The 23,146-nt window shown below is 34.3% G+C and overlaps 1 protein-coding gene across 1 annotated transcript; it reads left to right on the top strand.

Moving 5' to 3' along the window:
• The first annotated feature begins 10,433 nt into the window (after positions 1-10,433).
• On the top strand, positions 10,434-18,560 carry LOC113766774 (disease resistance protein At4g27190-like). Its single transcript, XM_027310929.1, has 2 exons — positions 10,434-12,815; positions 18,477-18,560. The coding sequence occupies exons 1-2, from the start codon at positions 10,434-10,436 to the stop codon at positions 18,558-18,560; spliced, it is 2,466 nt and encodes an 821-aa protein (XP_027166730.1).
• The last annotated feature ends 4,586 nt before the right edge of the window (positions 18,561-23,146 follow it).

Below are 23,146 nucleotides of genomic sequence, written 5' to 3'. Positions count from 1 at the left end.
AAACAACCCTAGGTACGACCGTAGGATTTAATTTCTAGATTGCATTAAGAATTAGAAAGGCCCAATCCTAACTAACAAACACGCTAAGAGGGTTTGTTTAAGTTAGATCGTATGTTTCCCTGACATAAACCCAATTACGCCAGTTGCTACTGGGATAGAGGTAACGAACAATTACGGATTCAATTACCCCTATTTAGCAAAATAGCCTATATGAATAATTAATTATTGCGCACTAATCAATCATACACAAGAGCTATAACAATTAAAAGCAGGAATCATATAAATACCAATAAATGAGAAAGCGATTAAAATAAATACGATCTCACAGTAATTGCAGAACCAAATCATCAGTTGTCCCTTGACTAGAAATAAGAGGCTAGTTCTCCATTAATGGAGAATCAACCTATTCGAAGCTTACAATTGTTGTCTCCCAAATTCCATCCAAAGAAGAAAAGTAAAAGACTGAAAATAAAAACCAAAGCAATTCTCCTTTTCAAAGTCGGCCAAAGGAGACAAAAGTGGAGAGCAAGTCTAGTGCCCTCACGTCTCTTATTGTTTCCTCCCCGAAGTCAAACAGGAGCCCTGGCCAAGTAGCAATCCCGCGGGATCCGGCTTTCTCTTTTCTTTTGTTTCCTATTCAGCTTCTACTACTCCCTCAAATCCGTGCAAAGGAAATCAAAGGACCAGAAATTGCTGCTTCCTTTGAGTATTAATTACACGGGCCGGCCATCCTCTCATTTCCTAATTTGTAGCTTTTTGAAACCAAATAGACTTCCTCTTAATCTTCCGTCAATAATCCATGTAGACTCCATTTTGAATTGGGAAACTCTTGTAAAATCACATCTTTTATCTCTTTTTGCTCCACCTTCCTACAATTAGTACCAAATACCAAATATAAGTAGAATCAATCAATTAAAATAATATTTGGTATAATAAAAGAGGAAAATAATCATAGAATTAATGGCAAAAATATAACCCATCAATTTCCCCCACACCTAAACCATGCTTGTCCTCAAGCATGAGAACAACAAATCAAGCAATCGAATTCAAACAATGGCTATAGCTCAAATCTTCTATTGCCACGATATAATTAAAACTTATGTCAAGTATTAGTGGCACTTTTCAAGAAATATCTCTCCAGTTAGTTTTGAAGATTAAGGACTCTTTCAATTTATGACTAACTAATCTAAGAATATAAAATATTCAACCCGCATCCAAAAGCAAATGGTTCGACTATTAAGCAAAATCTCAACAATAAAATTCATGGGTCAGCGGGCTAGCAATTCATTCATATTTTTCACTATTAACACTTTTTTTTTTTTAATATCTCCACTTGATTGATTTTTTTTTTTTCTCGGGGGAATGCTTAGTTTTCAGCCATTCAAGCGTTTTGACGCGAACTCCGACATTGGCCAAATGAAGGAGCCCGGTTACTCAGCCATCATCGCTTAAAAACCACATACTCATAGCTATCGTCGCTTTTTGACGCGAAAATCGACACTTGTGGTGAAGACTCCCGGTTACTAGGCAACGATACTAGCGGAGTATAGCCTAATACTATACTCAAAAGAGAAAAGAAAGAAAAAAAATAAGAGGGGGAAAAAAAATGGAATTGAAACTAAAATGAACTAAAAAAGAAACAAATTAAACAGGCACCAGTCTTTAGTTTGGATGTAACTGAATTTTTCTTGTAATTGGTGGCCTTTCTCCGGGATCCACGTGGCCATTGAGTGCAACCTTTTCCCTAAATTTTCTCTCCATTTTCACCTCATGAATTGCTTTCATCCCATAGGACTTGTTCGCAGCAACCTTGAATTTACCCCTACAAGCAAACTTAGAAAATTCTTGCACAGAGGGATTAGTGGCATAGATAGTAAACACAGACTGAGAGTTAACAGGATGTTTCATTGTATCAAAGATATTAAAGTGGACTATTTCTCCATCAAATTCCATCATGAGAGTACCCTTACTAACATCAATTTTAGTCTGGGCAGTACTCAAAAATGGTCTTCCTAATATAATGGGTACTCTAATTTTGTTTTCTCCTAGGTTGCCAAAGGTGGGCCATCATCTATAGACTTAACGTATTAAATAATGTTTTAGTTCAATTATTGATTAATAATGAACTAGAAGAGAGATAATCTATAAGTTGGTCCATACCAGGAAAGAGACGTCGTTCTAATCAAATTTATAAAGTCCATAACAACCATAGATGAACTGTTAAAAAACTAACAACATGCTTATGCTAATTAAACAAAAGATTATTTTGAGAAAAATAGTTAACCTTGTGTTATTTCCAAGTTGCCTATGGTGGAGTATAATTTATAGATTTAACATATTCAATAATTGTATAATTCAATCATTTATAAATAATAAGCCGGAAGAAAAGTAATCGACATATTGATCCATGCAGAGTAAGAAATGCTGTGTTCATGAAATGTTTAAAGGCCAGAAAAACCATTGATGAACCAACCAATCGACAAAAACTCTTTCTGCTAAGTAAACAAAAGAGATCTCAGAATCCAAACTAAAACTATGAAAGGATGAAAGGATAGGGGTGTGGAAAGGGCGGTGTGCAATAAATACAAATGATATTGGTAAAATTTGACATTTTGAGTTTCGAAAATTTGAAACAAATTCAATTCTGAAGTCATCAACGTCCAATTGTTTACTACTGCAAAATAAAATCAATTGCAGTAATGAAATAAAACATTACTGTTTATTGCACAAGCAATAGGTGAATTTTTTTTCCTCCCTACCCCAAACCATTTACAACCCTCTATCCACCCCCTCCCATAGCCACCACCAGCTGATAGTAGCACCGCCCCACCCCCAAGATCAGAGTTAACTATGAAGTCTAATAAATACCAAAAAACGACTTAAAGTCAACACCAATTGAAAAAAAAAAGAAAAAGAAAATCAGCATCAGCAAAGCAAGTTGGATTTTTTTAAGGATAGTGCTGCTGTCAATATCGTCAAAAAGCCAAGTATATTCCAACCCCAAATTTTGTTCCCAATTTATGCATTCTTCAATATTCTGAGATTGAAGGAGCTTAGTGAAATAACTAATTTATTTTTGAAACATTATTAACGCAAGCTCATTTAAGCTATTTAAACTTTAATTTTAGTTTTTAGTTGCTCAAAAAAAAAAAGAACCTTGAATTTTAATTTATATTGGTGAATTTGTTCACATATTGCATTCAGGTGACGGTTATATCCAGATTCCAAATCAAGAAATGAAAACGAAGAAAAATCTTCGATGAAGATAAATAGAAACAAAGGCAAAGTGAAAGGGAAAGATGAATGAATTATAGATCGCTATGGGCCTCTCTTATTTGAAATAAACTTGATACACGTAAAATGTATGGAAAAAAGAAAAGCAAGGAAATAATAATAGCAGTATAGGTGTACGCGGACATGTTTGACTTTTAATTTTGTTTTCACAACAAAAATTATACAAGAAAAGAAAACCATTGTAGTGCTAGGGGTATCTTTGTCATTTTGATAGCTTTGACAACATAAATATGTTGACTAATGATTAAAATGGGTTAATTGACACACACTCGAAAATAGATATTAAAGTGAAAAGTACACTATTCTCTAGGGTGTACTTTAGTTTAAGTACTCCATTTAGTCTAGGAGTAGATATTCTTTTTTTTAACTTTTTTTTTAAATTTAATCGTCAAATAATGAGTGTGTGTTAATGGAAGGGGTAAAGTGATAACACAACAATGTTAGGGACTACGTTGAAAAGTTGCAAATTGACCTTTTCTTATGGTTAACAATGACATTATTTTAAAAACAGTAGTTAATTACCCTCATTTTGTTTTCAAGTTGCCAAAGTTGGGCCATCATGTATTAGACTTGACGTACTAAATAATTCTTTAGTTCAATTATTGACTTATAATTCATTGGAACAAAAATAATTAATTATAATTTAGTACATGCAAAGAAAGAAATACGGCCTTAATCAAATGTATAAAGGCCAACAACCATTGGTAAGCATAGTTGCTAAACAAAAGGTTATTTTCAAAAACAGTAATTAGTCCTTATCTTATTTCCCAGTTGCTAATGGTGGGCCATCCATCATCTATAGACTTAACATAATGAAAAATCATTTAGTTCAATCATTCGCTAACAACAAGCTGGAAGAAAACAAATCTTTGAGGTCATAACAACCATGCATGGAAAGAGAGTCGTCTTCATTAAATGTTTGGAGGTCATAACAATCATTGATGAACCTTATAAAAGAGAGTCATGTTTTTTCTAACAAAACAAAAGAGATCAGATAAACCAAACCAAAATACGTAAGGGTAGAGGTAAGAATAGATCAGAGTATAGTAAAATACGATACAATACAATTGGTAAAATTGAAGTTTTGAGTTTTTGAAAATTTGAACCAATTGTATCTCTCGACTCATCAACATCAAATTGATGTCCATTTCAAAGTAAAATCAATTTCAATATTAAAATAAAAAGCTATTAATCGCACATGCAGTAAGTCAGAGAAAACAACAAAATCTAATGGATAGATACAAAAAGACTTGAAGTCAATGGTGATTGGGGAAATTTAAAATAAAAAGCATCAGTAAAGCAAGTTGCATTTCTTGTAAAGGAGATACATGCGTAACGAGAAAAATATAGCCATGCAGACAAAATAGACAACGAAGCTGTCCACGAAAAGCAAAGCAAATGACAACAACACCAGACCAATTAAAGAAAAAAGGGGTTAATTAGACTATATACCTTGTAATTTGTTGATAGTCACATTTGATCTCTTATACTTTAGATATATACATTTCATCCCTACGAAGAAAGAGCAAAGTGCCACAAATCCCCACTATCTATTGTTTTAACTACATTGAAACCTTTTGGAAGTAGCAACTTATTGATTTGGATACAAGTGATCCTCGATTGAGGGGAAAAGAAAAACATTTGTGGAAGATGATATGTCCACCAAAAGAATGAAAAATATTGTGTTTGGATAGTAGATTATTTGAGATAACTTTTGAAAAAAATAGGGCAAATTCCACTTGACCCCTCTGTGGTTTAACTTTTTTTTACATAACCCTCCTGTGGTTTCAAAAGCTATACATAATCCCCTTATAATTTGGATTAAAATGTCAAAGTGACGGGAATAACCATTCGTAACGGAGTCACCTAAAATGCCAAAAATACCCTTATGTAAAGTTTAAAATTATTTATTAACCAAGAGGGGTTATGTGTATATTTTGAAAACCATAAGGGGGTTATATGGTAAAGTATTAAACCATAAGGGGGTTATATAGTAAAATATAAAAATCATACGGGGTTAATGTGTCATGTATTTATATGGGTAATTTCGACATTTTTAGAAGTTCCGTTACGAGTGACTATTTTCGTCACTTTGACACTTTAATCCAAACCATGAGGGGGTTATGTATAGCTTTTGAAACCATATGGAAGTTATGTAAAAAAAGGCTAAACCACAGGGGGTAAAATGTAATTTGCCCAAAAAAAATCATAACACTTTTTTGATATGATGCATATGATATAAAAAGATGGTTGAAAAATATGCTAATGATATATTTTTTAATCAACATTGCCGATGGTGGACCTCAATATCTCTAGCCTTACAGCGTTGACTCCGACACTCAATCATTTCACCAAGTCTTAGCCACTTAGTAGTTTCTGCAAAGGATTTTGGAATGGAATCCTCGAGTACCTTGGTGAGCAATCTGCTGCGCAATATTGGTTCAGCACAATAGTCCCGGCAATTTGCTTCAAGTTCAGGTGTGTGTTCAAGCTTTTTGAGATTCAGCTTAACATTTTTTTCCTTCTATCTTTTTTTTGGGTAAGTATTTTTTCCTTCTATCTTTCCAAATACTGTTGCTTAATTCTTTGATTCCGTAGCATAGAGTATAATTAGTACTTTAAAAGATCTCATATATTGTGGCTTCAACTCCTGCGGGGAGCTTTTAATTATCTTTAGCTGTGGAGTCAACTTTCTGTCTTCTTGGTCTACCTCAGATTGCTGGTTAGGCAATTATGAGGGATTCGGGACTCTAATTGTAGTCACAAATCTAATCGTAGTGTTGTTCAAATTTATCGTTCAAAATAAAAAGAAAAAACTAAAATTTGAAAGGAGCAGTTTAGATTGAGTCGGGCTGCGCGTTGCTATTTGCAGTGGAACTGCTGACTGTACTCAGTCCAGTTCATGTACATATACTTACTTTCTTATGCTGGAAATTGGGAAACCTCAAAGCCTTCAAATCCAGAAATTAAGGAGACGGTAAAGTGGAATAGCAATTGTTGCAGTTTCTTTTTTTTTTGGCCCTTCTTCTCAAGAATCGTACTTGTCCTATTATTAGTATTCCTAGCAAACTATGACAAAGTATGTTTTCTCTTGTTGTGCTTTTATTATTTTAATTTTTTATTCATGTACTTTAGTTGCATTTCTTTTTCTGCTAAACTATATTGTTGTGCATAGACACATTATATATATATACATATGTATGTATATGTATGTGTATGCATGCATGTCTGTATGTATGTATTTATGTCTGTATGTGTGGGGTAAATATGTGTGCGTGTGTAATCTTCTAGTTCCTAATGCCTTTGTTTGATGTTTTCAATTAGAATTTAATGCTTTTTTTTTTCCTTAATTGTTTGCTCCTAATAACCAGTGTTTAAAGCTCAGCGTTATCCATGAGCGATCATCATCCTTCGAGGTAAATTTTTCTTTTCATTTTCTGTTGTAGTTTTTAATCTTTCTCAATCATCAATGAAGAAAAAAATAGTTCACTTGAAAAAAATTTCTCACTTCATTCAAGAAGTCGAATATCATTCATAACCATTTTCATGTCTCCGTTAAAAGAATATATGTTTTTCTCAAAGGTCCTTGTAGATCATTAGTTGTGTCAATTGCCATTTCGTCTTCATTCATATATTCATATACTTCTATGCATCCTATGTTTCTTCAATTGAGAGCTATTTTAAATGCGATCATTTACAACTAGATTAAACCCGTGCATCAATGCAGGTGATGCAAGGAGAGTATATTTGTTGAAAAAAATATGTGTATGCGTATGGTTGTATGTATATATGTGTGTACATAAATATGTGTAAACCTACATAAAGTATGTGTGTATGTTTGTACATATAGATGTGTACAAACGCATATATGTATGTATTTAATTATTATGTATGTATGCATGTAGATATTTATATACATAGACATGTGTGTCTATATGTACCTACATATGATGTATGTATGTATATATTATGCATTATGCATTTATCTATATAGGTATGTACATACATATTTATCTATATATGTATATATGTTTATGGATACAGCAAAATGAATGAATAGAAAGAAATAGTTTAGAATCATACATTTTTTTTTTTGGTAAAAAATAAGTTCTTTATTGACGATATCCAATGATATTTACACACAAGGGCATTCAACTCTTTTAAACCCAAAATGGGATGGCTGGCCTTGAAAGTGAAGGCATTTCTCCATTGCTTTGCTAGCTGAGACTTTGCTACCTGATATGGGTGGTGTAGCATAAAATAAAAAAAAAAAAAACTCTTGTAAACCTTAAAAGATCTCATATATTGTAACTTCAACTCCTGCTGGGTGCTTTTAATTGTCTTTAGCTGTGGAGTCAACTGCCTGTCTTCTTGGTCTACCTCAGATTGCTGGTTAGGCAATTATGAGGGATTTGGGACTCTAGTTGAGGTCACAAATCTAATCGTAGTATTTTTCAAAGTTATCGTTCAAAATAAAAAGAGAAAACTAAAATTTGAAAGGAGCAGTTTAGATTGAGTCCTATTACTTGCTATTAGCAGTTGAACCGCTGACTGTACTCAGTCCAGTTCATGTACATATACTTCCTTTCTTATGGTGGAAATTGGTAAACCTCAAAGCCTTCAAATCCAGAAATTAAGGAGACGGTAAAGTGGAACAGCAATTGTTGCAATTTCTTTTTGTCAGTGTTCTGATCAGGATGCATAACGAGTGCATTTGATCAGGAGTGCTAATCGATCGTTTCCATTGAGGCAAATTTGCAGTCTCTTTCTTCAATGGTAAACAAAAGTTTCTCCATCTAATCAATTGTTTTTTGGTTGAAAATTTGTTTGGTAATTAAAGCAGAAGTGTTGAAAGACCAGTCAAACTAGTACGTAGGAGATTGTAGGGTATATAGAGGTTGCCTTTCTTTTGTTGTGGGATTGATTTCTTTTGACTCTTAGCTATCAACTATTACCTAGAATAAGTAAGTCGAGACTTGATGATGATGGCTTCTAATAGTTCTTCACTTCTTTTGATCAATGGTGAAAGCGTTCTTAGACCATCAATTACAGAGCAATGGTGAAAGTGTTCTTTATGGTGTCGTATAATCACCGATTCTGAAGTAGAAAAGCTTTGTAGTATACTTTGAGAGCTTCATCATCAGTTGTTTGATAAGAAATGAAATCGTACTTAGACAGGGACTTAAACTGGACAGAGGATCCGAAGCCGCGAGGCTTTGATCCGAAGCAAAAGTTTATCGAGTATTTCAGACTGGAAGACAGGTCGAATAGGGAAGCGATCACGGGCCGGAATGGGTGGGGATCGGAGAGGGAGCAGCACGGTGCATATATATGGAGCATAGACTGGAAAGTGTCTCATTAATTTTTCTTTTTTCTTTTTAATTTTTATTCATAATCATCGGGGCCTTCAAGAGAAGTTAAGAGTTGAATTAGGGATTTGATGGTCATCTATAGGTATGTCAATGGATAGGGTTTGAATTGGATCCTTTTGATCTAAATCAAAAGCCATTAAATTTAGTTAGACTCAGACTCAGATCCAAATTCTTATGAGTCTAAAAAAAAAAGTTTAAATCCAGACCATCTTGGATCTAGGTATCTAATGGGTATCCATTGTATTTTGTAAACACACTAAAATAAAAATATATTAAAAGTATATAGATTTCAAAAAATATATATATAAATACCATCCAATTTATATTTTCAAACAATAAAATTAATATTCAAAAAATTGAATGCAATATTATATACCCAAAAAAAATAACTACTATCAACTGCTTCTATTTATTTTTGCAACTTCAACCGTATCTACGTCAAATTTTAATATATTTGCCTTTACTTTTTCTCCTTCTTCTAAAAAAGTTTGTACTAATTACAATGACAACTAGGATTAGGTTGAAAAAAGAAAACAAACATAAAGTCTTGCTATATTTGATTCAATAATCATAGAATATTAGAATATTTTATAAATTTACTAATACACACACACACATATATATATTAATTATATATACATGGGACTGGGTAGAATCTAATATGGGTTTGGAGTTGGATATGGATCATAGAAAATTAGACCCTATCCAGATCCATAACTCTTTTACAGGGTTTGAGTCTGAGTAGGGTTTGGATTTGAGAAATTAAATCTAAATCTACCTAAGTACATTGGATTTGGGTAAAAATCGGTCCATTAACATGCCTAATCACCTATCTAATTTCTCTAATAACTAAATTGGGTTTTGGGAACGTTCCTTTCCTTTCATTGGTACTTAGTTCTAGAAACCAACATTGTTGATGTGTAGTTTGATTAAGGAAAATAGAATGATCGTTGCAATACTCTAATCGACTTAAACCAAAAAAAAAAAGATTCAGAGGAGTATATAAAGACATTAGAAATGAAATAAGGGAGTAGTTTTATTTCACAAATCTAATGTCCAGAAGTGTCGACGTCATTTTTGTTTTTTATATGTATTCAAAGAAACTTTTACCCGGTCAAATGGCCTATTGCGTTGGTTAGGGGCCAAGTGTAACTAAAGTGGATTCAAGAAGGTAATGTACAAGTAACTAATTCAAGAGCTTAAGATAAAATAATGACTACAAAATATTTCTCTTCTAAACAAAAAAGGGAAAAGTGACATGAATGCTAGGGGAAAAATACGTGTATGTGGTTGTGCTCGTAAAAATGTATTTGTTGGCAAAATCAATGTGCAATCATATATGTAAATTATATATATGTGGAAGTAGATTCTCTAGCCAGTGTCATCTAAACTAATTGAAAAGAATTAATAGATTAAATTGTCACTTGATTATCAAGTTCAATGATTCAATGCTTTTTAACTTGTCTAAAATCCAGATTTGAGTGCTAGATTTTAAAAACTCGTTGACAAAAAACATCCTGTTCTAAAATTTATTGAAAAGAATAAAACTCTGATTGTCACCTGAATTCCCTCCCTCCAATAGTTCACTGTATAGATAAATTTTCAAATTTCCACACAATGATGGATTTGGTTATACGTCAATGCTGTATTGTCCAATTAAATTAGATAAATAATGTAACTTTAATTAGGAATAACAACTTAAATAATTGCACCACCAAAATATGTTCCGCAGTGTTTGGAATCATTGAAAAGATTTATATGATGAAAATGTGTAGTCAGTCACAGATTGGTCAAGATAAATTTGCAGTTTGCAGGATGCCTGTTCCGCCGCCAGTTGGGCAAGCCGTTGCTGCTGCACACGATGATGCTAAAGGCTTCTTTCTGTACACAAAGCACGCAAGAAGGCATGTCATAGATTTACCCCACAATTTTGAAATTCTAAAAGGTCAAGTGGATGGTCTCTGTTCAGATTGGAAGGTCCTCAATGACGATATAAATCGTCAATCAGTGACCAGACAGAAAAACGATAATCATGGAGCTTGTCGTAATGAATTAGAGCGGATATTGAAACATTACCAAGACAACATCGTCAACCGATTCATAGAGCTAGTTGGACTTGAACCAGGTGCAAACGGAGAAGCTGGAAACCAAATCCCGGTCCATGAATTGTCAGCCGCTTGCAAAGGTTGGAACAACAAATTTTATACCAAAACATTCTACAAACTTGCAAGGCTGGATAAAAAAGTTTGCAGGTTCAAGACTGAAGTCACTGAACTCGAAAATAAGATTACCCTAGAGCATGTAACCAGTCCGATAAATCCAGAAATTGTTGTAAGACAGAGTGCTCAAGAACTAACTCATGTGCCTTCACATCAAGCGGTCCTTGATAGCCTGGTGGTTTGTTTAAATGGCGCAGGCCGCAAGAGGATTATCATCCACGGAGAACCACATGTTGGAAAAACAAATATTTTGAGAAACTTGAATAACCGGTTGGTTCAATGCCCTCCCGGCCTGGAATTGGACTACGTCATTTGGGTGACCTTTCCGAGTCTGCCCGAGCCAGAGGGCATCATTACCGACATACAAGACAAAATTCTTCGGCGTCTGGGCTTAACTGGGCAGAATAGTGGAAGTGGGAAAAATGAAGTAATATCTAGAGCACTACGTGAGAAATCATATTTGGTGCTTTTTGACGGGTTCTCTCCATCAATTGAGCTTGAGGACATTGGAATCTCTGAAGAACACGAGCACGGGAAAATCATCATTGAAGCTAAAGATCCATATCTCCTGAGGAAATTTCCATTGGCCGAAAAAATCGAATTAGAGAGGTTACCAATCCCAGATTCGAGGATATTGTTTGATAAGATCATTGCTGATGAAGCACTTTGTGAAAAAAACAGCGATCTAGGTGACATGATCGTTGAGGAGCTTGGTGGGCTTCCAGGGGTGATCGTATCCATAGCACGATGGCTGAAATGCGAACAAGAAGATTGCTGGGAAGGTTTGAATCAAAGATTGAAAGCAGATTTTAATGTCAATGAACTTCGGGAATTAGAAGGAGTAAAACTGGCTTTTCATGTAAAATATGATAACTTGAAAGAGAATGATCGAAAGTGCATACTTTATGCAGCATTGTTTCCGAAAGTGTTCCCAATTCACATAGATGTTTTGGTCGAATGTTGGAAAGCTGAAGGATTTCTACGGTGTACTGGTTCTTCATTTGCTCGTGCAAGAAGTGAAGGAGCCATTGTACTTGGCGAGCTGAAAAATCATCATCTGTTGCATAAATGCTCTGAACGGCACGTCAAGATGCCAATAAACTGCAGGAGAGTTGCGCTTGAAACACCTTTCCCAGGGGAGGAACATGAAACATCATTTGTCAAGTCAGCAGTCCCGGGACACCTAGAAGAGGCCGAATGGAAGAAGGCTAGAAGGGTCTCTTTGATGCAAAGTAAATTAGTAAAATTACCTGTCAATCCAGAATCTGAGTGCATGTCAACTCTATTTCTGCAACTCAATTCTGAATTGGAAATCATTCAGGAATCATTCTTCACAAATATGAAGACACTCCGAGTTTTGAACCTGAACGCGGGATTGAAATCGCTGCCCGCCTGTGTCTCCTCCCTGACAGCGCTCCAGAGTTTATACCTCAACAATTGTAGTCAATTAAAACAGCTCCCATCTGGAATACAGAAACTCATGAAGCTCGAAGTTCTTGATATTCGAGGCACCTTAATCCGCTCTTTACCAGGAGAAATCAGCAGTTTGGTCAGGCTGACGTGCTTGAGATTTTCATTGGGCCCTGGAGCGTGCAATCCCAATCCGGACCCAGGTTCTCTTGAAACGCAGACGTCGAATATGTTTTCCAACATATCAGCTATACAGCGTAACAAGCTCGAGGAGTTGGCTATTGTCTCAGAAATCAACAAGGGAAGCATTGACGACATTGTTGTTCGAATAAAAGCAGTCTTCCCTCAATTTGAGAATGTAACTCAATTTGAGAATGTAAATAATCAGTTTGAGTTTATTCTTCGGAGGCCATATCAATCACCTTGGCGAGAGGGAGTAAACCATTTGAATTCAACTGTTCCTGTAACTCATGGTCATGACCCAACGACCGGAAACCAGTGGCTCAGAGCAGACAACGAGGTAACGCTCCCTACCTGATCAGTTGCTCCTTTTCAAAAACCAAAAGGGGAGACAAATTACTTGTCTGACTATGATTTTTTTTTATTTTTTAAATTGGTTTCATATTTGAAAATCTGCTTATATATTTCCCCCTCACCAAATATTCTTTAAAAACTTAATTTCTTTCAAAGATGACTTTTTACTTAGTGTTTAATTCCATCTTATAGTACAATGTTAAATTCCTACAAAGTAAAGGGAATTAAACTAAATTATTTCTTATTTCCCACTAAAATTTTGATATGGTATATTGAAAAAGGGCCTTCCATGTTAAAACTGCCTCCTTAAATTCTGTATAGGTTAAATCACAACAATCTCCCCTCTAGTTTGTTAAACAAATAAAGACTTCCCTTCAAGATTTTAAAATAATAAAAAACCTTCATCCTGGTTTGAAATTTGTAGTTAGACAAAATTACAAACCTTCCCCAGTGTAAATTTATCAATGGGAGTTAACAACATTTGATAATTTCCCATCAAAAGTCCTACATTGATATTATCTAATGATTCATCAATGGGAGTTAACAAGATCTGACCTACCTTCAAGCACGTGTTTTACCATTGCATGTTTTGTCTTTTTTGTTTCAGAGATAGAATTGCAGTGTACAGATTTCCATTGAGGTTGTCTAATTTCCCATTATAAGTCTTACATTGACTTAATTTTGAAAAATGGGAGTTTAAATTACTGGAATGACAAAATCGAACACTACCCTAAAGATAATGGGTCAAAACAGTCACTTTTATGGTATTTATGCCATGCACGCAATTAATTCAGTTAAAATTTTTCATATTCCCATTGAAGATCCAAGATTTTTTTTTTTTTAAAGATAAGGGACTAAAATAGTCGTGATTATAGATAAGGGGCTAAATTAGCCAAAACCTAAAACACTGGCATTTTATATTTAAGTATTAATCGGATTACCAATGCATTTTGTCTTAAATTACCCATTATTCTAAGATCAGGCGTATACTTGTAGATTTATGGATGAGCAAGTACTATGTTAAACTTACCAAGGCCAACTCCTTGTAATATTATTTATTGTAGAAAAGTGGTGTGAGGTTTTTTTTACAATCTGAAGAAAACAATTACTCTAATTAGTAAGAGAAAACTTTTGTATTATTTCATTTGCCTTTTGAATTGTAGTTTGGCCTTGAGAACTATTTTGGTCAACTCTGTCCCGTGTTTGGCCATGCTTTTTCCATAATCAATTATGACTTCAGCCAGATTCTATAATGCATTACAAGTGCATAAGAGGAACGGATCTTTTGGGAAACACAAAAAAAGGAAAGATGACAAAGGGAAAAAAAGAAAAAAAATAATAAAACAGACTATGGAATGCAAAAGAAAAGTAATAAATTTGTTCACATGCACTTGCTATTAAAAATGATAAAAAGAACACATGGAAACGAGGTCTTTGTTGTTATTAGATTTAGGGGGTGGTCTCTAACGTTTCTTAAAACTAAAGGGAGGCTAGGATTATTTACCCTATTGTTTACATACCAGAATGGAGTCCACATGATCTTTTCTTCATATAAATTAATCAAGGAAAATTATATACCAAAATGACATACGATTTAAATGACAGAAACAAACTAAGCGATGAATCACCTCATTGATTTTAGAGTTCTCATATTTGTTTTTATTGCTTAAAAATATTATTGATTTATAGTCATTTTTTATAGGTCCCATCAATCACATTTTCTAATGCTAATGATATCAAATTAATGGTTTCCCCCTTTTTTTTGGGTAGGTATAAGAGATTCACTTTAGGCATGGAAGTAGGAGCATTGTTTTTGCACCCTAATATTACTTTTGTATAGTTTTACCATAATTTTTATTTCTTAAATTTAATCCTTAATCTTTTACTATGGATCCAATTTATTCTTTGAAATTTCACAAATCAAGTAGGCACTTTTAACAAAGTCATGACTGTCATCCTATTCTTGACTTTCATACATTTACCACATTTACCAAGCATTATTAAGAGACAAAGACGTCATGGTATGAAACAAAAGAATATTCCAGTGCACATAAGTCACAAGGTAAATACAATGGTAACAAATTAGAATAAATTTTATATATATTGACAATATATATACTATGACCATTGGATTCATGACATATGTGAAAGTTTGATTTCAAATTCAAATTTATATAGGTATCAACAATGTTTTAAAAACCGGACCGTTAATTGAACCGGTGAAGTGAAAGGGTCGAGGTTCAACCGGTCGGACCGGTTCAACCTCGGTTCAATGAATTTTTTTAAAAATAATTTATATAAATATATATATGTACAAAATAAGACATGTAATGGACTAATTTAATATTTTATATGATGAAAAGTTTACTATTTTTTAATAACTTGGATTTTTAAAAATAAATTTTTTAAATTATAAGTTAAAACAAATAAATTTCATCTCAATTTCAATTATATCTAAATCCAACCCCAAAATATCACAATATTTTGAAATTATACAAAATTCATGTTTCTGAGAATTTAGATATTATGAATTTTAATTTTAATTTACGTTTTGAGATTTAGAGATTACAATTTAAAAAAGAAAATTTGGAGTTCGAAGGAAATCAAGAAAATTGAAAATAGAAATGTAAACTTGATAAGAAACAAAAAATAAGATAAAAGTGAGTGGTTGTGGCATTAAATAATTTGGGTTAAAAAAAATTCTTTTTTAACTTTTTTCAATTTAATGGACAAAAACAAAATTAAAAGATGGAAGAAAACATTAATAAATTAAAAATAAAGAGGTTTGATTAAAAAGGGAGTGACAAAAGAAAAGATGATAGAGAGAGAGAGTTGAAAATTAAAAAGAAAGAGCCATGAGGGGATGAGATTTTGTAAGAAAAATGGAAAAAAAAAATATGAGTATTTGCTTTATATAAATAAGTTATCAAAAAAAATTAATAAGATGTGATGGTGCAACGGTTAATACATTGGTCTTTTATTACAAAGGTCTTGGGTTCGAATCTTGATTGTTGCATTTTGCAAAACTTAAAAAAAAAAAAAAAAAAAAAGGGAAAGCTGAAAACTGGAAAACCGCCGGTTCAATCCGGTTCGGCGGTTTTCACGGTTCAACCGGTCTTTGACCGGGTTTCTAGCAAAGTCAACAATGTCATTGAACCGGACCGGTGTCATGGCCGGTTCGCGGTTCAACCGGTCGAACCGGCCGGTCCGGTCCGGTTTCAAAACATTGGGTATCAATCATCGTATATTTGGCTCTTTTTAAAGAAAGAGAATCTGCATAACATAACAAACAAGCTCTTAATTTAGTAACCACAAACTATCAGCAACAGATTTATGAATTTTGCATCAAATACGTGTTGAAATGATTGCTATTTGACCTTAAATTGACATAAAATATTTAGAGTAGAAACTGGAAAATGTTGGATTGACATCAGATATTTGTCTGAAATTTTGATAGATCTTTAGAATAATTTGATGACTAAACGGAATCTTGCATAAAGGTTAGGAACCTTCACAATAACTTACTTGGCCTAAAATCTTTATTTTCCATTAGTTGTAAAAAGCTAAAAACCGAATCTTATTCCGTGACCAGTGACTGTGAGGATGATAAGGCTGACGATTGTGGTGTGTCCCATTCGAGAACAATTTTGTCTTTAAGGTTCAAAATGCCCTTCAAAAGTCTAATATACTGACTTTTTTTTTCTGGTCGAAACGTAGCTGTATTAGTAAAGCCAAGATATACAATATATGGACAATGGTCCAATGAGCATTGGACAAAGGTCCAAAAAACTATACAGAAGTGCCTACTAGCACAGAAGCAGGAATAACCCATTCTTCATCCCGATATATGCTTAAAGCATAATTGCTAAGAGATGTAATAATGATTCCCATCCCAGATATTTGACAGTTCTCTAGCTTCTATTCGTAATCCTAGGGACTCGATGTCTTCACTTCTATTCGTATGCTTCTTCACCCTTGCTTAGCTGTATTAATGATTACTAGCTTCACTGCCTCTGCATGATCTTGCACCAGCTTCCCTTTCTTCCTTTCCTTCATTGCCTAGCCTGTTTTGATTTGGCCTGATTGATCCCTTGCAATGATTCCCATTCCAGATATTTGACAGTTCTCTAGCTTCTGCACATGAAGTTTAATACTGACACACCTGTGATCCACTTAGTGATTTAGATTTGTTCTCTTTTGTGTTGCTGTTTCCTGAGTGCTTCTCTTTCCTTTCCTTCCTTTGATTGCATCATCAAACTCCATCCATTACGTACGTGCTTTCCCAATGATTTTCTGGGGCTTCTTGTTTTTGTGATTCAATTCTATGTCATTTCCGGCTTTGCAGATTGTCAGAGGACATTAATTGTCAGGGGAAGTGATCTAATATACTGACCAATTAATTGAACATATCAAATATTTGTAAATTCTAACCAATCATTTAGATACCAGACAGTAATGTTGGTCCCCTTGTGCTTCTAAGCATCCTACATTTGTATGATCAGCATTAATGGAAGGAGCACAACACTGACAGATGGAATTGTGTACCTCAACGTTCTTTATGATTTTGACAGCCACATTGTTTGAAGAAGTCGACCCTGTGCGCAGTCATCCTTTATAAAATAATCGTAAGAAGATAAACCTAATAATATTATGTTTTCTATCGATTGAAGGTGTATAGCAATTTGCAACCTTCAGCTTGGACTTTTTTAATTTGACTGTCGTAGGTGAAGAGGTCCATGGAATCAATGCTTATGCAAATTTCCAAAGATTAATAATAATATCATTTTTTTGTGGGCTTTTAGCTTGTGTGAGAATTCTCTGAACTTTTACTGTGAAGTATGTGACTGTATTATAATTGACAAACACATATCGACCAAAGAAACCAAAGCAGTTAAGTACACAATCTTAACAATTCTACTAGTTGAGTCCATATCCACTAAGTGTAAGAACAAAAACATACCTATTCATTTTGTACTTGAAGCTAAATGTGCATAATTCTTTTGATCTTAAGAATTATTCAATCTTATTATGAGTGGAGACAACATCATTATACAATGGCATTGGAATGAGGGAGAAATTTTGGTTTAAACACAAGGATGAGAGATAGAGAGGTGGGGATGAGTGACAGGATGAATGCCCTGGAATGAGCAAGAAAGAAGGGGAGTATCCATATCCCCCCCCCCCCAAAAAAAACACAAAATAGGGAGAGTATCAGGACGGAGGGTTGGATGGTTATAAAGAGAAGGAAAATAGAGAAGAATGAAGGACGAGGAGAAGAGAGGCAACTGGAATGGAAAGAGGCAGTGACGTTCAGAGAAGCAAGAGTGAGGTCATTGGACTTGGAATCAAGGAGGATAGTAAAAAAAATTAAGTTTGCTAGCATAGGTATTCACTTGGTATAACCTGCAACAATATTTCTGTTCAAGTTAGTTCTTGATGCTGCTATTTTCCTTGCAAAAAACGAAAATTCATGTCAGGGCATAGGTCATATCATTAGCATAATTTTATGTCACTGTCGAAAACCAAAAATCATCCATTGGGAATATATTTGCTTTGCCTAATGCTCTGTATCCACTCCCCATTCTCCCCCTCATAAGCTCATAGTTATGTTTTTGCTTAGCAAGTGATTGTCACATTTGCATTCCAGGGAGCTGCTGTTGACGGACCCATTTTCTCATTTGAAGCAAGTACTTCAGGAACTGCGGGTGAAGTAGAGCAGGTCATTGAATAACTGGTCTCCTCCACTCCACAATAGAGTGCAAACTCCATTTCACAACTATGGCTCTGCCACTGCTTGGTTGAAATGATTCTGCTATTGTCTATGGGGAAAACTAGTAAAAGGGGTGGGCTTGGATAATTTGTTTCCTCCCAAAGGAATGGGCTTGGAGGGTTTGATCCCTAATTAATGCGTGTGACTATTTCTCATAAGAATAATTCGTACGGACTCCTGTACAAAATATACAGCTATTTCTAGTTGACTAGTGTCTTTTTTGTGAAACTATAGAACTGGCTTGTGTAATAAATGTTGGCCAATGTTACTCTTATTTTCTTTATCATCTTTCCTATTATTTTTTATCCCTTGTAATTGCAATACGATTAGGATAGAATTAATTTTTGTATTTCTATATGATAAAGATAGAATTAATTGTATGATAACAATACAATTAGTGTCGTATTCCAATACGTTAGGCTAGAAGTCTGCAATTTATCTTTGTATATATTCTCAACTGTACATGACACTTATGTATCGATTAATAAAATTGCCACCTTTTGATATGGTATCAGAACAACGATCCTTCTTGCTCTTTTCTCCATATTTTAATTTGTTTTTATTTCCTCATGTTTTAATCTTTTGTTATTCCTTTTTGTTGAGTTCTTGGAACAATGGCGGACCAAACCAAATCACAGAATCCAGGAAGGTCCTTGACTGGTGATTTGTTTAGTGATCCAAGTTCAAATGATATAACAAATTCATTGGTTTCCACTACTTCAATTAGCAATTTGACAGCCGCACAATATGAGTTGCTCCGGTCATTTTTGAACTGTGACAAAGTCTCTGGCTTGGTTAATTTTGCTGGTAATACAACTCATCCTTTGACTCCAAATTCCTCTCTTGTTGCACTTGGTTGCTAGACACATGTGCTACTCATCATTTTATAGGAAATAAAACCTTCTTGTTTGGTCTAGTGAAGTCCAAAAAACCCACTAATGTATTCCTACCCGATGGCACTATGAAACAAGTTCAAGAACATGGCAGTTATCATTTAAACTCTCTGATTACTTTGTGTAATATTATGCATGCTTCAGGTTTTCATTGTAATCTATTTCTATTGGTTGTCTCATCACAGAACACAATTGTGTTGTTCTATTTTTTTTTCCAGATTTTTATGTTGTTCAGGACCTACGCTCGAGGAAACTGATTGGGGTAGGTAAGAAGTAGAATGGTCTTTACTACTTCACCACAGATTGTACTAAGTCTTGTCATGTCAAAACTAATGTGATTTTAGGATCCGATGTTCTATGGCATAAAAAACTAGGACATCCTTCACACAATTGATTGGCATCTATACCTAATTTTTCTCATATTAATAAAGTCTATCAAGAATGTACCATGTGTCCTTTGGCAAAGGCTTCTAGCTAAGTTTTTTTTCCCAAGTATTAATAAATATGTAACTCCTCTTCATTTGTTTCATATTGATGTATGGGGGTCTTATCAAATACCTTCAAGTTCTAGAGCTCATTTTTTTTCTAACTTTTGTGGATGATTGTACTAGAGCAGTTTGGACGTATTTATTAAAACACAAGAATGAAGCTTGTCATGTTTTGAAAATTTTTATTCTTTAATTCAAACTCAATTTGGATTTCAAGTTAAACAAATCAGAAGTAATAGTGCACTAGAGCTTAGTTAAGGTGACATGAAATTATTTTTTAGAAGGAATTGTTAATCAAACCTCTTGTGTTGGTACACCTCAACAAAACAGGATCATCAAAAGAAAACATAGGGACATCCTTAATATGGCTCATGCTCTTAGATTTCAAAGTACTTGCCCATTAAGTTTTAGAGGAATGTATTTTAACTGCTACATATATTCTCAATCGTCTCTCCACCTCAGCATTGAGAATAAAACCCCTTTTGAAGCAGTTTTTCGTAAACCACCAAGCTATGATCATTTTAAAGTTTTTAGTTTTTTATGTTATGCTGTTAATCCCTTACCACTTTTAGACAAGTTTAAGCCTAGATCAAGACCTTGTGTGTTTGTGGACAACTCTCAGAATAAGAAGAGTTTTAAAGTCTATGATTTGGAGACAAAAAAGAAATTTTCTTTTCCCGCGATGTGCATTTCATGAAAACGTTTTTCCTTTTAAAATTTGTTCTATTACACCACCTCCAGCATTATCTTCCTCCTTACCACCTAACTCTCCCTTGCCTATTTTTGATAATGATGATGAGTGTGTTGACTCTTTTCATAAATCATGTAATCCTAATCATGAAATGCACAGTTTCTATGTCACTTTTCCCTTAATTTCCAATCATGATATCCCTGCCATGGATAATCATGTTGAAGAGGTTTAGACGTCGCCACCATGCCAGAAATAGTGGATCCGAAGGCCACCTGCTTATTTGAAAGACTATATTTGTGACCTTCCCAATAGCTCTTGCCATACCAATTCAGTTTCCACTTCGAGAGTATCAGGTACTCCCTATCCTCTTATTTCCTATCTTTCCAATTATTGTTTTTCTTCTTCCTATCAAGCTTTTCTTACAAATTTATTAATCGAGACTGAGCCTTCTACTTACTCTGAGGCTAGTCAAGATGAAAAGTGGAAGTCTGCCATGAAAGCTGAACTTGATGCTATAGTTGCAAATCAAGCATGGAACCTTACACTCTTGCCGCCAGGAAAGAAAGTAATTGGTTGTAAATAGGTGTATAAGATTAAATACAAGTCAGATGGTACTGTTGAGTGTTATAAAGCTCACTTAGTGGCCAAAAGATAAACTCAAGAGGAGGGCCTAGATTACACTGAGACATTCTCTCTTTTAGTGAAGTTAACTACAATGCGATGCTTAATGGCTGTTGATGCAGGTGAAAACTAGAAATTACATCAATTTGATGTGAATAATGATTTTCTCTATGGTGATTTACATGAGGAAATCTATAAGGTTCCTCCCCTTGGGTATTTACCATCTAGTGATAGAAGGATTTGCTAAATTCGTAAGTCTCTTTATGGTCTTAAATAGGCATATAGGGAGTGATTTTCTCAATTAACTCATGCTCTTAAACACTATGGTTTTATTCAGTTTCAGGCAGATACTACTTTATTTACCTTGAAAACTAATCCCAGTTTTCTTGTAATTTTGGTCTATGTTGATGATATGGTAATTGTAGGAAATGATTCCTTTCAATGCCAGAACCTTAAACAATTCTTGCATGGACAGTTCCATCTGAAAGATTTTGGTCCCCTCAATTTTTTCCTACCCTTGAAGTTGCTAGGAGTCCTGAGGGAATTTTATTGAGTCAATGAAAATATGCTCTAGATATTTTGACAGATACGAGTCTCAGTGGTGCAAAACCTGGTTTAATTCCAAAGTCTCAACAACATCAATTGGGGCATTCGACCAGTGCACCTTTGGCCAATCCTACATCTTATTGTCATCTCGTGGGTCGACTTTTGTACCTCACCATCACATGACCAGATATTCCGTATGTTGTTAATGTCTTGAGTCAGTACATGCATTCCACCGCATTGGGTCATTATGATGTAGTTGTGAATGTTGTTCGATACATTAAGAATTTTCCAAGCTAAGGATTATTTTTTCCTTCTTAGAATAATTTCCAACTCAGGGGTTATTGTGATATTGATTGAGGTGCTTGTTCTAACATATGACACTCTATCATAGGTTATTATATTTCCCCTGTGGATGCGCCTATCTCCTGGCGTACTAAGAAACAACCAACTATGAGCCGCTTATCTACTGAAACAGAATATCGTGTCATGGCTGGTACCACTAGTGAACTATTATGGTTACGAGATTTATTATTTGATCTCACCATTTCTTATTCGCAACCGATGCATCTTTTCTGTAACAGTCAAGTTGCATTTCATATTGCTACCAATCCTATTTTCCACGAGCATACCAAGCATATTGAGATGGATCATCACTTTGTTCACGGGTGGATTCAGTCCAATGAGTTTTGTATCCATTTTATCCGTTCAGAGGATCGATTTGCTGACTTGTTCACCAAAGTACTTGGTTTTGATCTTTTTCATTGATTATTGCACAAGCTTGGTGTGTCGTTCCCCCACACTCCAGCTTGAGAGAGGCTATTAGCATATATCACTCTTATTTCCTTTATCATCTCTCCTATTATTTTGTTATTCCTAGTAATTTCTATATGATTAGGATAGAATCAATTTTTGTATTCTTATACAATAAAGATAGAATTAGTTGTATGACAAGGATAGAATTAGTATAGTATTCCAGTACGTTAGGCTAGAAGTTTGCAATTTATCTTTGTGTATATTCTTAGTTGTACATGACACTCATGTATCGATTAATAAAACTGCCACTTTTTCATAGTAAATATGCAATATTGTGCCCCTAAATATATATATATATATATATAGACTCTCAACCCTTCTCTGACTTGTATATGAAGTAGCAATGCTATTAGCAATGGCTCTAGTTGACCTACACTATTTATCTAGCTAGATAGAGGCATATTTTATTATAATCTACATTATTTATCTAGATAGATAGAAGTATATTTTATCTAGCTGATAGAGCAACTATTGGGCACCTTTTGCGCTGTTATT

The sequence above is a fragment of the Coffea eugenioides genome, chromosome 3 (assembly GCF_003713205.1).
Source record: "Coffea eugenioides isolate CCC68of chromosome 3, Ceug_1.0, whole genome shotgun sequence".
Classification (NCBI taxonomy): Eukaryota; Viridiplantae; Streptophyta; class Magnoliopsida; order Gentianales; family Rubiaceae; genus Coffea; species Coffea eugenioides.
This window is presented reverse-complemented; position numbering and strand designations above follow the sequence as displayed.

What these genes read in the sequence shown, in the direction of transcription:
- LOC113766774 (XM_027310929.1), top strand. Translation starts at nt 10,434, where the DNA reads ATGTGTAGTCAGTCACAGATTGGTCAAGATAAATTTGCAGTTTGCAGG. An exon ending in GGCTCAGAGCAGACAACGAG is followed by an intron (nt 12,816 to 18,476) that starts GTAACGCTCCCT and finishes TTTGCATTCCAG; the next exon opens with GGAGCTGCTGTTGACGGACC.